Source organism: Trachinotus anak, unplaced genomic scaffold (genome assembly GCF_046630095.1).
Source record: "Trachinotus anak isolate AG129_WGS33_773 ecotype Australia unplaced genomic scaffold, CSIRO_AGI_Tana_v1 ptg000003l, whole genome shotgun sequence".
NCBI lineage: Eukaryota > Metazoa > Chordata > Actinopteri > Carangiformes > Carangidae > Trachinotus > Trachinotus anak.
In genome coordinates, this window is record NW_027273854.1 from 8,269,787 (window position 1) to 8,286,669 (window position 16,883).

The 16,883-nt window shown below is 44.1% G+C and overlaps 1 protein-coding gene across 1 annotated transcript; it reads left to right on the forward strand.

Moving 5' to 3' along the window:
- The first annotated feature begins 2,191 nt into the window (after positions 1 to 2,191).
- stk17al (serine/threonine kinase 17a like) lies at positions 2,192 to 13,636 on the forward strand. The gene is made up of 7 exons (XM_071471653.1): positions 2,192 to 2,543; positions 5,986 to 6,198; positions 10,506 to 10,653; positions 11,518 to 11,644; positions 11,746 to 11,794; positions 12,109 to 12,288; positions 13,062 to 13,636. Exons 1-7 carry the CDS (start codon positions 2,431 to 2,433, stop codon positions 13,351 to 13,353), a joined length of 1,122 nt encoding a protein of 373 aa, XP_071327754.1. The 5' UTR covers positions 2,192 to 2,430; the 3' UTR covers positions 13,354 to 13,636.
- The last annotated feature ends 3,247 nt before the right edge of the window (positions 13,637 to 16,883 follow it).

The following is a 16,883-nucleotide window of genomic DNA, read 5'->3' on the forward strand; positions in this document are numbered from 1 at the left end:
ACCCTTCTGCCCTAAGTACAGCCCTAAAAATCCCCCTTTTACATCAATCAGATCCATATCTTGGACACTTTTTTGGAACACACCCAGATGTTACTGTGTAGCTGAGGTCTTGTAAAAAAAAAAAAAAAACAAGAGCCATGTTTTCTGACCCAGTCATGACTAGGCCTATTTGTTCTAGTGGCTCAGAAAGTGTCCGCGTTCCCCAGGTCATGGCTGAACTTCTCATATTTATGTTAGCTAAACTGCAGGCTGGCAGGCTAATTCACTGGTATGTGTTTTCATTAAGTCTCCAGGGGCCCGGTAGCGCTCCCTCGCTAACGTTGGTCTTCTGAACCCTGACCCCGGCTTTAATGGGAAGGCTGGCAGAGAAAGAGGGTCAAGGCTTCAGAGAGGGCTCACTTAGACTTAAGGTAACAATTTGAGGAGGCGTAACAGGTTATGTAACCTTGTCGCTGGACACTAATGACTCGGTAGGGCCTGAGGAATGTCCACTCTCAATAGGTCTCTTTTACATCAGTTGCTGTTTGTGGCAACAAAATTAGCTTTGGTGTGGGGAGATTGGACGGATCTTGCTCTGCGTGATAGATAACAACTATGTAGGGGCATGTGACCGAACACTTGCAATGTGCTCAGCCATGGGACCGGAAACCAGTACAGAGGAACGTGTCATCCTGTCATCCCAGCACAAGTACTCATCTCCTCACTTAGGAACATGAAGTACGCAGGTTGGTATGAGTCTCCCCCTCCCTTAGGAGTATGTGCCTGCCATTATGATGACAAGACTGTTGAAAAAATAGTCAATAAAGTAAATAATAGTAGTTGATCAATGGAGATTTTAAATAATTTGTTCACAAATGTAAAACTTCTCAACTCTGTTGAATATCATCATATCGCAGCTGAAGACGTTTTCTCAAATCTGTTATAGTCTAAATAATAAATCCAACAAATAATCAACAATGAAAATAGCTGTAAGCTGTAGCTCTAGATGGCAATGATATCCTGCACTAGTCCGGTTTCTTTTGCCCACTGCTACTAGGCACAACAACGCGCTTGAGGAAGGCAAGTGTCTCACATGTCTCACATGTCCTCTCTACACGACGTGTAAACTGGAGGCTGAGACCACAGCCCCCACCACCAGTACCTTCATTGTGTGGGATTGACTCCCAGCTGTGGACAATTTGTTGTATTTGTGTATATATATATATGTGTATGTGGGTGGGTGGTGTTCTGTTTGCTTGGGGTCCGCCCAGGCCTTGGTCTTTCCAACAGCTTCACCGTTGTAGCTTCACAGGCCCCTGGAGCTTAGGTGACACATTTCCCATGGAGTTCAGGTCAACGTCACACTGGTCCTCTCTGTGGGCCATAAATACCAGAACCAACATTTCCTTATTGGCTTGTTTTTATATCTCCCAGAAAAGAAACAATAACAACCGTATATCAAAATCACAGGACTTTCCAGGTGATGAGGTAACTAATGGCGTGCTCTGAATTCTTCTTTAATGGCACGCAGGTTCAATAGGTTGGCTTCGCTCTCATAACCCAAGGGCAGCTTCACATTCATGGGCGTTGTGTGAGAAAAAAGTGAAGACTCACCTGCAGCACAGCCAAGCCCAGTACAAGCAGCAGGAAAACACATACCAACGATCAGGTCAGAAATGCCTAGAATATTTGTGAGGGTATGTTTGTGCACGCGAATATGAACACTGTGTTTTGTTGACTATATGGGGGATCACTAGAATATGGGGGTTAGGGGTAGGGGTAATAAAGTAGAGTAAAGGTTGGGGATATGTTACCAAAAATGATTTAAGTGCTTTAAAGTTGTCAAATGTGTATAAATCTAAACTGAAAGTTCACAACTAATAGACTGTTGTGAATTATGAGAGGATAATATGGAAAGTTGTTTGACCATGTTCATGTTCAATCATCATAATCATCACAACTGTATCATCACATAAGCCTATATCATCCTAATGACTATCAAACCGAAGGTAATTAAAAAGGTGTTCGTTTGTGTTTGTGTACCTGCACTAACAAGCTTTTCACTCGAACGCATCACTTGCCAGCTGGCTTGCACCTTGGGTCCGTCCTCTCCAGCAAACTCATTGGCCTCCACCGCCGAGCGTCATCGCAGGGGGGGGGGGGGGGGCTGACGAGGAGTTTATTGTCAGGAATGTGTAGTAGCACTCAAACCAATTCACCGCACCGACTGTATCACGCTCCTGCAGGGCATCATCCTCGCGTTTAGGACGCGCTTAGACTGGATTAACTCCCGGCGGCTTGACTCGCTGCTGCTGTTGGCTCCGATCGGCTCCTTTATCATGCCAGTTTTGACTTGATCGGATCAGAAAAGTCGTCTTTGTTGTATTTTGGGTTGTTTCTGTTTTTTTGTTTTCGTGGAGGAAGAGTGTTTTACTTCAAGACGCGACTTCAATGCCAGGTCCAGCAACCATGAGCAAAAACGGGATGGTGACAAAGATCCTCACCAGGATAAGAGCTGACCCGTTCACTGCCAGCTACGAGCTGGTCGGAAAAGAACTGGGCAGGTGAGTGTGTTAATCGCTCCCCCCCCCCACAGTATTCATTGATGAGAAAACTAATCTGTGTGTGCTCGGTTTGTTCGTGTGCACGGCTGGCTGCGTCTTGCCACAATATCTTGATAAACTTATGTAAAAGCGGGTAATCGTGTTAGATTTGTTGCCTGCACATGTTAATAGGAAGCGTGTTAATTGAACAGTTCCAGTCCCGCATTCCTTCCCGGGGTAAGGCGCTGATGGAAACGCACTTTGGCACCCGGAATGCGCACGGGTAATGCGCTCTTGTGCGTCTTGGCTGAAAGAGGCTGAACAATATTGGGACTTTTTGATCTTGTGAGGTGGACGGTAATGAGTTTATGTGAGGATGATGCTTGGGAAAGTTTTGGATGTTTAGAGGGACTGTCCACAAACTGTTCTTAGGCCTGCCATGTAAGAAAGAATGAAAGCATCGTATTGCTGTCTGTATTTCTAAATCCTAAACTTATTGTCTTTGCTGATGCTCACCTCTGCGGCATGTAGTGGTGAAAGTTAAATCCAAACTTCAGTGTTGGTTTGAGGTCATATTTTAAAGGGCAGTTTATGACAAACAAAGTGACCCTATAGCTGTTTTCTGTTCCATGCCTGGTTGGAGATGCAGCATTTACCATCGGCCACTTTTCTGTCTCTCTCTCTCTTCAGCCAAATGCATTTTGGGTATCATGCTGATTGATATATGGATCTGAGACTTCAGTGCCATTTAATCTGGGATTCCCCAGTATGCCAGACATTAATGACTTTCCCCAGAAGGTATTTTGAATTAAGACCAGAAGCCACAGGGGACGTCTTGGGTTCCACCTAATGCAACAGCTGTTTGATTACCACTTGGGCCAAATCTGCATCTGTCCCTGCATGTAACTCCTCCTTTTCACTATGAGTTTGCTGCTCTCCACAGTGTGGTGAGACAGGCTAAATAAAGAGTCCATTGGGAGCAGTCAGTGTCCTTGTCAGACATCCTAGGACATCATGGGACAGCAGCCAATACCCATGGTGAGGCTGTCGATGAAGTTTAGGCCACAGCTGCTTCTAAACACCCCCTCACCCTTCATCCCTTCCCTCCTCTTCTCATGACTCCGACCCAACAACATCCTGAGATCAGGCCTCATAATCGCATTAAGGGAGGAATGTAGGTATTGCTGCATGCCAGGAGATCAGCTATAGCTGCACTCTGTACATTAGGAGGGATGTTAATCATATTAGAAATAGTTACTGAATTCTTCCGCCAACCCCTTCTTCTAACTCCCTTGAAGTTGACAGGAACAATAAGGCTCATCAGCTTTATTTTCAAACCCCTGTCATCATCAAGCTCTGCATCGGGAGCTGTGGTCCCCTGCAGAACTGTCCACAATGAAATGTTGTGGCCAACTTTAGAGCAGGAAGAGGAACTCATGTTGTGCGTCAGGCTGTCTGTGCAACAGGCAAATGAGAGCTGTCATTTCTCATTGCACTTCAGACATGAGTCAGTGCCCCACTGAGAGAGCAAAAAAAAAAAACGCAGACACCACAGGAAACCAGTTTCTCAATCAAATTATCACCATCTACGGTGCCTCAGAGGAATTAGTTTTGTGTGTCATGGTAAAGTTGATGATGATGATGATGACAGGCTAGTTTCAGACAGATAGTGCTGAAGATAACCCTGCAAATGAGCCGTTTAATCTGCATAGTTGTATTTGTGGCTCTAGACAGGATGTTTGAGAAAGCATTCATCAGTGCTAGTCAGAGCTTGGAGAGTTTCTCTGCTGTAACTGTGTGTTTTAAATCAAAAAAGGACACAAACATAACGCATAAAATATTACAATAAAGCCCCTGATATTTTGTATAACCAGGAGGTTCTGTGAATCTGCCTAGTAACACAGCAGAGTGTGAAGATGGCCGTGTTAAGTACCCTCTGACCTGTTGTCAGCCTTTGAAAGGCCTCCTGTTGCTCCTTTCCGTGGCCAGCGGTCATTCCTTTTCACTCCATATGTAGTTCCCAGCCCACAGTGAGCTGCTCTGAACTTGGCTAATTAAGGATGAAAAGGCTCTGACGGGTTTCGCCTTTTCTTTCTGAACAATGAGTCGTCACCATTCTGCAAGACTGGGAAAAGGCAAAAGAGAGGGAACGGGCCCCCACAGCAGCCGGGGCAGTAGCCAAAACAGAACCAGGCTCTGGCCAGAACAGTTGCTGTTTTTGGTCTGCAGCACAGTGGGCTTGGAGTAACACTGTGTGGGAAAATGAGTGGCACCATGCTGACTGGACCTCTCTGACTTTGACACTTGATTTAGATTCAGCACAGTTCACACTCGTCTCTTCACTCCCTGTGCTCACTGCTCCTAAGGCTTTTGCCTGGCTTTTTGTCTGTGTAGCTCATTAAAGCACTGAGATGGTAGTTGGATATAGATGTTGAGGTTGGGATATCCATTCTGGCATGCTGCTTAGGCTCCATCCTGACTGTAGCAGCAGTGACCCCCAGCTTGGCCTACCCTGCTGCGGTCAGGTGGGTGGTCCTGTTCCTGGGCCTGCTGTGTTAACCGACTGGTCAGCTTTTGTACGACTGTCAAAGAAAAAGCAGGCTCTGGCCAAGGGTCTGGGCGGAGGCGTCAACACAATTCCATTTGTCCCTGCTGCTGTCAGCTGTGAAGAAAGGGAAATGGACAAGGCCTCATTATCAGCCTGGGAGGGACGGCTGGTGATTATGGTCTGCTTGACACAGAGAGGCAATTCTGCACACATCGGACATCCTGCCCACACCCACGGCTGACCCTTAACACCTGCTATGACTCTATCAGTTTAAATGCAGAGAAATGAATGGTAGTGATGAGGTTGTAAAAGTGGATGTTCTCATCTCTTACTGACAACATTGAGCGATCAAGCTGCTGCATCTCTCTTGTTCTTTGCTTGACCTATGAAGTGGTGTTAGCCTTATCAGGTCCCTGCCCACTATTTAGCAGCTCTTGCCAAAACTGTCAGCCTTATCTGCCTCTTGTCAGACCCTCCTGAAGGCTAAAGGAAAAGGAGGAGAAGGGGGGAAACCTTTAGCGAATGTCTAATGACGCCCCCTCAGCTGAGCATATCACTGGTCAATAGCAGTGTCTGCATTTTTCAAACGATGCCCCTTCAACTTCTTATCTCTGAACTGTTCTCTAACCTCGCCCACAGTGGTGCACTCGTGGCTTGTCGGTGGGCTTTTCCAAATGTCTCGCACTGTAATATAGGTTTCACCTCATAGCAGTCCAGTCATTTTAGCCTTTCATTTGCTGCAGTTTTTAAATGACCTAAATACGATCCAGTGGTCCCATCGGCCGCTTGGCTCCAGAACAGAACCATCTCTGACCAAGATCTATTTGCAAAGCTAGTAATGTGGTCGCGATTACTCCGTCTCCTCACTAGTCACTCTCTCACTCTCGCGCTCTCTCTCCCCTCTTTGTTTCCCAGGGGAAAGTTTGCGGTGGTGAAGAAGTGCATTGAGAAGGCAACGGGGAAGCAGTACGCTGCCAAGTTCCTGCGAAAGCGACGGAAGGGCGAGGACTGCCGCATGGACATCTTGAACGAGATTGCTGTGCTGGAGTTGGCCAAGGCAAACCCCTATGTGGTGGCACTGCATGAGGTCTACGAAACCAGCACTGAAATCATCCTTGTTCTTGAGTGGTAAGACAGAAAGCATTACAGAAAAAAACCCAACATGAAAGCCTTTAAAGGTTCACCAAAAAAAAAAAAACACATCACATTTACACAGCCGTGCCTGTCTGACTCCAAAGTTTGTTTGTGTTCAGACCCTCATGCACACACCCAGCTCTGGCTCGCACTGCCACTGATATGAGAGGAAAATGATGATGGTAATTTAATGGCCCTTTAAACTTTCCTCACTTTCCTGGCGTTTGGGCCATGCCAGGAAAACTGGAATAAAACCATTAGGTTCTCAAGCATTAGGGAGATAAATATCCTTTAACTGCTCACCATAAACTTGAAGTTTTTCTCACACAGGATGTCTGAGGGACCCGAACCCACCAAACTGGCTTCTAGACAACTTTCTTGCACATCCATTCATTTCTACTTGATAAGCAACTTTGATGTTTTCCTTTATGAGAAATATTTTACTACAAATCACATCATGCAACATCCTGCATTGTATTTGATAAGAATGTCACTGCTTACATGTTTCATATGAATTGTCAGCTTTTATCGGATCTGATAACAACCAAAAAAAAACAAAACAAAACTTGTAATTACTTCCCGGCTTAGAGTTATGTGCTAGTTGCTGAGAATGTCACTGCGTGTCAGTCACTGAGCCTGTCTCACCTCAAAAAGAAAAAAGTACATGTGTGAAATGCACAGCCTCGCACTACTGTGACATGCACTCTGCCTTAAATGGAAATTGTCTCTCTTTGTGGTGCAACGCAGCCTCAACACCTCAGCTGAACGCTGTCCGAAAGCGTCACTTTAAAAACCAATATGGCATAACGGCAACATGTTTACTGTGTGAAAATGATAATACAGAGCATATAAATGAGTCAGATTAAACCCTACTGTGAGAACTTACTGCTCGCGACTGTCGACGGTTTGTTGCCTTTCAATGTGCAGGCGAACTGGCTGAGATGAGCTGCTCGTTCGTTGACCCAGCAAGGTCATCCTGGCTGTCTGGTTCTGGTCTGTTGTGGTTTGGGTGTTAAATGACATGATGCATCTAGTGACGGCCTTTAATTAGGATTTGGAAAGGTCACTTAGCATCTTAATTACCTCGCTCGCCTCATTACAGGGAGATAACACTGGGCAATTACACTTGAACCACATTACCCCGACCCTGTTTCTCAACCGCTCGCTGCTCAGGCAGGAAGACCTCTCCTGCCTGCTCCTCACTAGTCGTCCTCATCCCAGACGTGGAATGCCTCTGCAGAACAAAAGCCTTTCTGTGGGGCTGTGTTTGACCTCTGACTGAAGTGTGAAAGGGGAAGTAGCACCACAGTTCACCCCTGCATGCCTGCAGAGAAAACATAGCAGGAGGTCAGTCAGTGCTCGTCCACAGTTCCTTCCCAGCTGCCAGATGGAGCTGCAGTCTAATCAGGCCACCTGCATGTGCACAATATTTTATCACGTAAAAGAGCTTGGTTTTTAAATACCAGCTCATGTATTTCTCAGTTATTATCTATTGTGCATTGTACATTTGTCCTTTTAAAATCTACTCATAGTGAGACCCTTGAGCTACTGAAAGGCTGCATCTCAAAAACTGTCTGACCTCAGCACGAGTTTCAAGAATTGCAAACCATTTTCCATTTCCTGTGGGTTTAAATGTGAGCAGCAAGCTAAGCTCCCAAAAGTAGCACACCACCACGCTGGTATAAAGTGCTGCATGCACACATACAGACACACACTAACTTCTCGGAGCCATAACCACATCCTTGGTAATGTCAGAGAGATTGAAGCGAGAAGTTGAATTCTAATCATCTTTTAAAGTGTAGCTCCGGCGTGCGTCAGTACCACAGAAAACCCCAGCATAATGACTAGTTTGAGAGATGGCCACTTTGATGAAAAATGAGCGTGCATCACCTCTCAGCTCTGAAACTTTTTTTTTTGTGCACAGTGAAGAGTTCATCATAAAACATAGTCCTTGATATCCAGCTTTTTTTTTTTTTTTTTTTTTTGAGGTCGCTTGTGTAGATAAAGGAATCGAAACCCTAACACAAAATAGCAAACCCCAGCCCTTTAACTGTAGGGTGAGGGGTTTCACATTCATCAGTGTTTAAAATCAGTGTGCAGTGTGTATGTTAAGTTGCGTGATCCTCCTTAATATGGAATTTCATTTAATTCTTTTAGATTTTTAAAAATTTCTCTAGAGGGTCATGTTTCATGTAAATTTTAATTTCAATATCCCTCCTCACTTGTGGTGTAACCCAGAGCACTAATGCCCTCAGCGGGCTATAATTGGACTAGTACACTGGAAATTCAGCCAACAGACAGGTTAGTCTTGCGGAAGCTGGTTGAGAGGTTGCTGTTAAAGTGACGTCAATGAGCGCCAAGCTTGGTGGTCAGCCAAGAAAAGCTTTGACCAAATAAAATAACTAAAAGGAGGCTGACTGTAAGGTAGAGAAAATATTTCTGCTCTTTCCCACGTAGTATTCTCTTCTTCAGAGAATGAAACTCATCTCTTCTGGTCTTCAACCGGTTGTCAAGTTTCTTTATGCCCCCGCACATGTTGGTTACAGTGGGTTTATTCTTGTGGTGTTGGTGCAGGGGAGGATGTCTGCCTACACACTGAAGTAGTGAGTGCATTAACTGTCTTGGAGGGAGGGAGCATGCAGAGACAATATTTAGAGTTCAGGGAAGTATCAGATCATTCCTAAGTGCTTGGCTAGAACGTGTGCAGTCAGCTGAACTTAAATAAGATGGTCTTTATCAAGATGTTCAGTCCTTTCAGGCACTCTGCTGACAACTCAGCTCAGCTAATAAAACACTCTGTCACGTCAAGTCTTTAATTGTTCAGACAGGTACTGTAAATGCTTACAGGTCAAGTTGACAGATTCAGTTCATTCCCCACATAACACCAAACCATATTGCAGTTTTCAACAATAAAATCAAAAGCATCCATCAAACCACACTCGTATGTCTTTCATTTCCTCTCCCAAATGAAAACGCTAACACCAGGCTTGCTTGCATTTGGTATACATGTGCAGGTCGATGTAAACAGATTAAGTGCAGAGTTTCATTGTAAGTCTCCGCCGCTCCTGGACTCTCTGGGGGGTTGTGCATGTTTGTAACAAGTGGGGTAGGTGGCGGGTCAAGTATTTGGTGCTGCGAGCAAAAGAAAAGATTATGAGGACCAATGACGGATATCCTCAAAATCCAAGAAAACATGAGTGCTATTTTCACAGCTGAGGATAGTAAAGAGCACAGGGTTAGGAGGCTAACGGGGGGGGATTGGGTGGTGCAGGTTATGTAACATACATGCCGAGGGCCTGGTCACAAAAAGTTTTCCTCTGAAGATAAAAAGCATGTGTGCCATCTAAATCCCCCACACATGGTTCTAGTTTTTTTTTTTTGTGCGTACTGTCAGCTTCAGGCATTGATCTGACTGATGGAGCATCTAATGTAAATCCACCATGTCTCCACTTTACCTGACGTTGTTACACAAGCGCAGCAAGACCAGACAGGAAGAATCTGACTGTTTCACCCACAAAAATGTGAGAGGTCACCACTGAGTTGTTTAATGACTAAATTCCCAAAAAATTCCGTTGTGTGTACTGTAAGTTATTTGGAGCAAACAAGCAGAAAACTGTGCAGGCTGAGGCTCATACAACACAGTATCCAGTTACCAACCTGACACTGCTCTCCTGCCACCCTTTGTGCACCTTCTTTGGCCTCTTTATTACTTAAGCTCTTTTTTTTTTGAACCCCCCAATTTCTTTTTTTTAATCATCTTTGATTAGTTGCTGCCGTTTCCCCGGTTTTGATTTAGTAAGTCAAATGGCAATATATCAGGCTATATAAGTCCTTATCTGAATGTGCTGTAAGCTGATATGACCTTTCTTATCTCCAGTAATATTCCTGAGAAGGGGGAAAAGTACATGCAGAGGCGGAGTATCTAAAATTATATTGATTCATGTTGGACTCGTATGCAGTGTGTAGATGTGGACAGACTTTGCTTCTCCAAGCCAAAGTACACTAATGAGGAGACGGGCAGTTACGTAATTTTAAAGAAACTGGAAATGATTTTGGGCTTGTTCACAAAAATTGCACTTACGGGATGGGTTGGAATTTACCATTGTCAACTTTCAAACTAAGAGGAAGGGCGTATTTGTACAGTTTAGGGTGCAATTTATTATGACAAGTTAAAATGAATTATCAAAAATGAAAGTAAGCCAAGGTAAACTCCGCTGGGTGGCTGTCCATGCACGGTTCTTTTCTTCACATCTTATCCTTGTTTTGTTTTCTCAGTTTCCCTTCCTGTGCTTTCCTTCCAGCGCCGCCGGTGGTGAAATCTTCGACCAATGTGTTGCTGAGAACGAGGAGGACGCCTTCACAGAGAAAGATGTGATCCGGCTGGCCAAGCAGATCCTCAGTGGAGTGGCCTTCCTGCACAGAAACAATGTGGTGCATCTGGATCTGAAAGTAAGTACATGGAAACATTATATGACAATATAGGGCAACGTATTCCCTCGAGGGGCAGACTGAGGGAGATATGATTCCTGTTATGCAAGCGCAGCTCATTCAGTGTGGTACGACCCTGTTCCCACAACGAATCAGTCTGAAAAGGAACCTTACTGAACTATCATGTTTTCTTTTATGGACGCTGAGGTAACAAGGTAGTCATCAGTGTCTTGAAAAGCATCTGGTTTCTGATTACACACATTATACAACTTTTTATTTTTTTTTTAAAAGTGAATGAGCACCTAAAAAAAAGTGCATTTGTTCTAGATAAAATGATCTGTTCAAATACACCACATGGTCTCATTAACTACGTGGACTGATGCTTTAAAACATTCTGGTTTATAATGAAATGCTGCAGTGTGAGCCTTAGTGTTTTCAAGAGGTGAATCTCATGCTCTCTTTAGTCGCTCTTGTGGTTTGATAGACTTAAGTGGCCCAGGCCTGTTTCCTCCTCTTGTGTTTATCTGAAATGCCTCCAACCAGCTCTGGCATTAAGCCAGTCTGACCCAGAATGAACACAGTTGTACGTACACTACAGTATTTGCACACTCAAACCAAGTGGTTGGCGGGACTGCCCTACCTGTTTCAAGCCTCATCTGATAGGCTTAGTGGATGATCTTAGCTCAGAGGAGCAGCTAGTACTGATGAAGTGCTGACTGACGAACCAGAGCGCAGATCCTCCTGGGACCAGTTGCCTCAAATGCTTGAACTCATTCACAGTAACATATAATTAATGACCTCAGATGGCATACCTCAGGCTTCTTGAATAACCATTAGTCCTTACGTAACGTACCTCTGTCTAACCTGTGTTTTCGTCATCTCCAGCCCCAGAACATCTTGCTGACCAGTGCCAGGCCTCTCGGTGACATTCGCATTGTGGACTTTGGCTTGTCCAGACGCATGGACAAAATCACAGAGGTCAGGGAGATCCTGGGTACCCCAGAGTATGTGGGTGAGTCCTGTTTTCAGTCCTTAAACACACAGAATCACCTGTGTCTTTTCAATTTGAGTGTGATTTATCAGGACTAATTGGGGCCATGTGTTTTGTTACAGCACCAGAGATCCTGAACTATGAACCCATCAGCACTGCTACAGACATGTGGTAAGTTTATTACTGTAGTTAATGAGACTATTTCCACCCATTTTCATGGATGCAATGCAGAAGTCTTTCATTCTGTGCTTCACTACCAGGAATAAAGACATATTCAGCACAGTTACATCACCACCCTAACATGCAGACGACAGTTTATGTCTAGACCTTTGACCATCTTTGCTTCATACTTGGAGTTAATTAATGACTGCAGCATTGTGGAAGATCTGTTGTGCCACAAATGTGTCGCAAAATAAATTCTGTAACCATCAAAGATGACAAATTACCTCATAACCTCCCTCCCTTTCTTCCTCCCTCTCTACCAGGAGTATCGGGGTCCTGACCTACGTCATGCTGACAGGAGCTTCTCCCTTCCTGGCTAATGACAAGCAGGAGATATTCCTCAACATCTCCCTGGTCAACGTAGACTACTCGCAAGACATGTTTGCAGGAATCTCTTCCCTGGCTGTTGACTTCATCCAGTCCTTGTTGGTTAAAAACCCCAGGTGAGGCTGTGTTACAGTAATAATGAGAATGATCACATGTACTGATAATGGCTCAAACTGCAAAGTTTCCATCAGCATCAGTTTGAGCTGATTTACACAACAAGGATGTGAGTCAGGTTGATACCGGCACGGAAGTACATCCGCATGCGTCTAAGTGAGTGTGTGTGGTAACAAGATTTGCGTCAATATTTCCTTTTTTTTTGCAAAAGGTGGTTGTAAGCCTACCTCATTACCAAACTGATGCCAGCATCTTTGTTTTGACATTACACCGCACACTGATGTATTAGCTTTAAGTGTCACCATGTTAAAAGAGAAAAAAAGCACTTTTGACAAAGGTGATTTCCAAGGGGAGCTAGGTAAACATATCTATGCTGAACTTAACTTTAACCCTGATTCTGATGGAGAGCTCCAACACTGAGTCCTTAATTCGTCAGCACAATTTGTTGATGAAAAGTAGCAGCAGCCTCTGTCTCACATCCAGAGCCATAATCTCCAGTCAGTATCATTTAACTGCAGCAGATTAGTGGTGGCACTGGACGCAGTGGAAGATTCCTCAGCGTTTGAGTAATCGGTGAGAGATGAGGAGGGGAAAAATCTTGAGAGCAAAAAGTGCTTTTTTTTGTGGTTTTCCAAACCAAATGTTGAAAAGGAATATGGCCGACGTTTGCAAGAGAATGGATTGAGTGAATCAGAAGATCCAGGCAATCCATCGGTTATGTAAACTCTTCGGGAATTTCCACTCATCCACAGTGTTATTGTGTTTGTGTGTACAGGAAGAGAGCCACGGCAGAAGAATGCCTCAACCACCCCTGGCTGAACCCGATCCCCCTGTCCCACTCCCACTCGCACCTACACACCAGGTCGGGCTCCTCTTTGGACGAGCCGGAGATGAGCCAGTCCGAGTCGGAGCCCGAGAGTCCAGTTCCCTCCCCTGAGCTGGGCTTGATCGGGTCATACCTCACGTGCACGGGCCAGGGTGGGCTGAAGACGGGCCGTGACGCCTTCTCCTTCAGCGAGCCCCCCTTCCCCACACGAACTGAAATACAGCAGGAGCTCATCTGCTGAATGTCGTTTCACAGGTGGAGAGAAACTGAACAAATTCAAACTGAGCGGAGCAGACGCTGAAAGCCAGTGAGCCTGCAGCTTCTTGGTCTGGATCTGACACAGGACCAGTATACCTGCCGCTGGCTGCTTCTACTGCTGTGATGTCTGTAAGCTGGGCTGTGTGTAGTTGATACCTCTGCGTGCATGCGTGCGTGCGTGCGTGCATGCGTGTGTGTGTGTGTGTGTATATGTGTGTGTGTGTGTGTGTGTGTGTGTGTGTGTGTGTGTGTGTGTGTGTGTGTGTGTGTGTAAGAATAATACATGCTACTCCATGCTGATTTATGATTGCACGGCAGGAATGTGAGAGGAATGAAGATGCAGGAGAAGAGAGTGGGAGAAGACACACAAGGACTGTGTCGCAGGACTGCACTGCTGCCTTAAAAAGTGCCAGAACTGAACCAGGCTCAGCTTAATACTGCGACTGGTTCACCCCTGCACGCACACTGGTTTCTCTTTTTTTACCCAATTAGCCTTTTTAAGGAGGAGAGGCAGCCTCCTGCTTCCTTGGGAAATGACTTCACTCACTGTGCGCTCTCATCAAAACAAGTTATGCTTCAGCTGACCCAGACATACCTTCTGTGATGAGTTTTCGTGAAGGAAGTAGAGGGTTTTGACAGATGGTTCTACTTAACAAAGGAATTAAAGCAATGGACAGCACCTATGCTGAAGCCAGACGTTAACTGTCCCACTCTTTTATATGTTTATTTATGTGTTTGTTCTACTTCAGCCCCTTAAATATACAAAGCCACATCAATGCCTGAGTTTGAGATGGACATGGTAGCATTCTTATTATTTTTAAGGACAATCTTGAGCACTTTTTTTTTTACTTTGTTATTGGACTTCTGTGTAATAGTAGGAAACCAAAGGCTCATCAAGCACAGTCAGCTCACACAATGTACTGTACATATTCTCCACCATCCACTGTTTTGTTTTTTTTTGTTTTGTTTTTTCACAAAGTGCCACTTATTCAACCTCACTTCTGTGTTTAATATTACAGTTTTACTTGGTTCATTTTTTTTGTTTTGTTTTGTTGGCTTTTGCACAAGTTGCACAAGTTTTTGTTTGTACTTAACTGCAATGTTGCCATTAGATTACACAGTCTTTTAAATATTGTGAAAACATCAGTCATGGAAAGAGGGAATGGTAGGGGCTGAAAGCAACAGTTCAGATTTGTTATTATAATTGTAACAGATGAACAATGACATGGTCAATTGAAGAGCCCAGAGTTGTATAAATATGTCATATTTGCCTTCAGATACTCGGGAGCAGAGAAATAAGAATTTCTCAAAAGTACTGAAATGTATATTGCGAGTTAGTATTAAAATTAATCTGTAAAGATAATTGATGTTTTGTTTTTTGTTGGGTTTTTTTTTTGTTGTTTTTTTTACCATTGTATGAATGTTAACATCATCATATCACATCTTATTTTGTACGTTAACTTTTACTTATTCCTGTTCTTGTCTGCTTATGAATTTCAGGCAGGTTTGCACTTGTCCTTGTGGACGTTATGTTAAAATGAATAAATGTTGATGGCATGCATTGCAAAATGTAACTCAGAAAAAAAAAATACATACATTTTGTATCAAACTCTGTCTGTGTGTAATTCTTTTTAAGGCGGCAATAGCAATGAAATTAGAACAGAATTAATTCATTTTCCAAGCAGTTAACCAGAACCATCAGCAGGTAAAAACTTTAACTTAATAACTTAATACATGCAAAATGAATGACATCCCCATCCCCATCACATGAGTTTGGTGCTAATTAGCAAACGTTAGCAAGCTAGCATGCTAAACTCAACTATAACAGACATTATGCTTGCTTAGCATCAGCATATTAGCATTGCTGACTTTAGCATTTAGCTCAAAGTCACAGTTGTGCCATAGTTGAGGCTTCAAAACTGTGTGGCTGTGTCTTGCTCACTCCTGCTTATGAAAGAGAGGAAAAATCCATGCATGTGCTTTGCCGTCTAAAATGACTGAACTGCTAAACAAAGGACTTGGCCACCAACAAGTTTTTCTTCCAGATTTTGGTTCAAAATCTGAATAGAATAGATTTTCTTTGTTACACCCCCCCCAGGGTTCCTCTTTGGGGGGGTTTTGGGGCAACAGCAGTGCACTGTATAGTATCTTTAAGGGAGGCTTAAGAGGGTTTATAGTTGTCATTGCTAAATGTGCCAACATGAGGGGCCATTGGGGGCCCCTTTAACCCTTGGGGCCCCAAGCATTTGCCTGGTTTGCCTCTCCTGAGGGTGCAACCTCTAAGATAGTGGTTCCCAACCTTTTAGGCTTGTGATCAAAGTGAAGCAATGGTATTATAGTAACCCCTCTCACACCCTGTATATAACCATGTCTAGCTGGCAATTTAAACAAACAGCAATATTCTATCTATCTAGCTCACATTGCTTTATTTGAATAGTTTTTAGAGGTCTGACTTTGTAAACTCTAGTATTTCATAATAAAAAGCGACAATAGAGAAAAGTTAGAGTTGTTGAGGAGATTTTGTCCCTCTTATTTCTTCTCTTTTTAATCACTTGAGATCCCTCAGATCGATCTGACGACCCTTTGGAGGGTCACAGGCCCCAGACTATTTTTTATCCCTCTAAACCCCCTGTCTCATGATCCCATTTCTCATTTTGCACAGGGCTGATGATCAATAGCAATACAGCGTTTCTGTTTGACTGACACTGATAGTTCACCTGTGTGTGTATTCAGTAGAAACAGATTACCCATGCTTGGATCAGATTGCTGCTGAAGCATCTGCTTTTCCTCTCAGAGTATCTATTTACAGAAACAGAGTGTCATAAAGAAAAGAAAAGTATTCTCTCGAGCCAGTCCTCCACAAATATCCAGCAGCCTCTCTGAACAGGAAATGCCAGCATCCTGTGAAGAGGAACACAGAGTAATGTTTTCCACTGTCGTAAAGTTGCTTTCTCTTTCTGTCTTTCTCACTCATGCTCACACTCTTGTGCTTGTTTGCTTGTGTCAGGTTAAACAATATCCCTGCCTGCTAATATCCTGAATTCTTGCTTTAATGTGCTCTTCCTCTCGCGGTGGGCAGCGAGCCAGTAAGGAGAAAGCAGGGCCCCCAGCAGGGTCCTGCTCTGGTGGCTCTTGGCTGGACCGACCGTTTCCCCTAAAGAAAATGCTGGAGCCAAGGAATGCCAGAAATGTTCATAACTGGCCTGCTTCCTTTTTCAAACCTTGTCCTTTATGCCTCTCTTCCCTCTTATCCTCCTTGTGTTTTTTTTTTCTCAGTGGGAGGTGGTATTGTTTCCATACTGCAGCACACACACGTAGTTACACATAAACATATGCGGTTATTGAAGTGGTTGATTAAGTGGCTGTTTCTTAGAACGACCCTCAGGATCAGTTCATGTGACTTTGATATTTAAGGTGACCATTAGAGGATGATTTAAGACAGATGTGGAGACAGTATACACTCTCTCCTGAACGGTGAGTGCGCTACTAAAAATCTGGCTCTGTAGCAAAAGA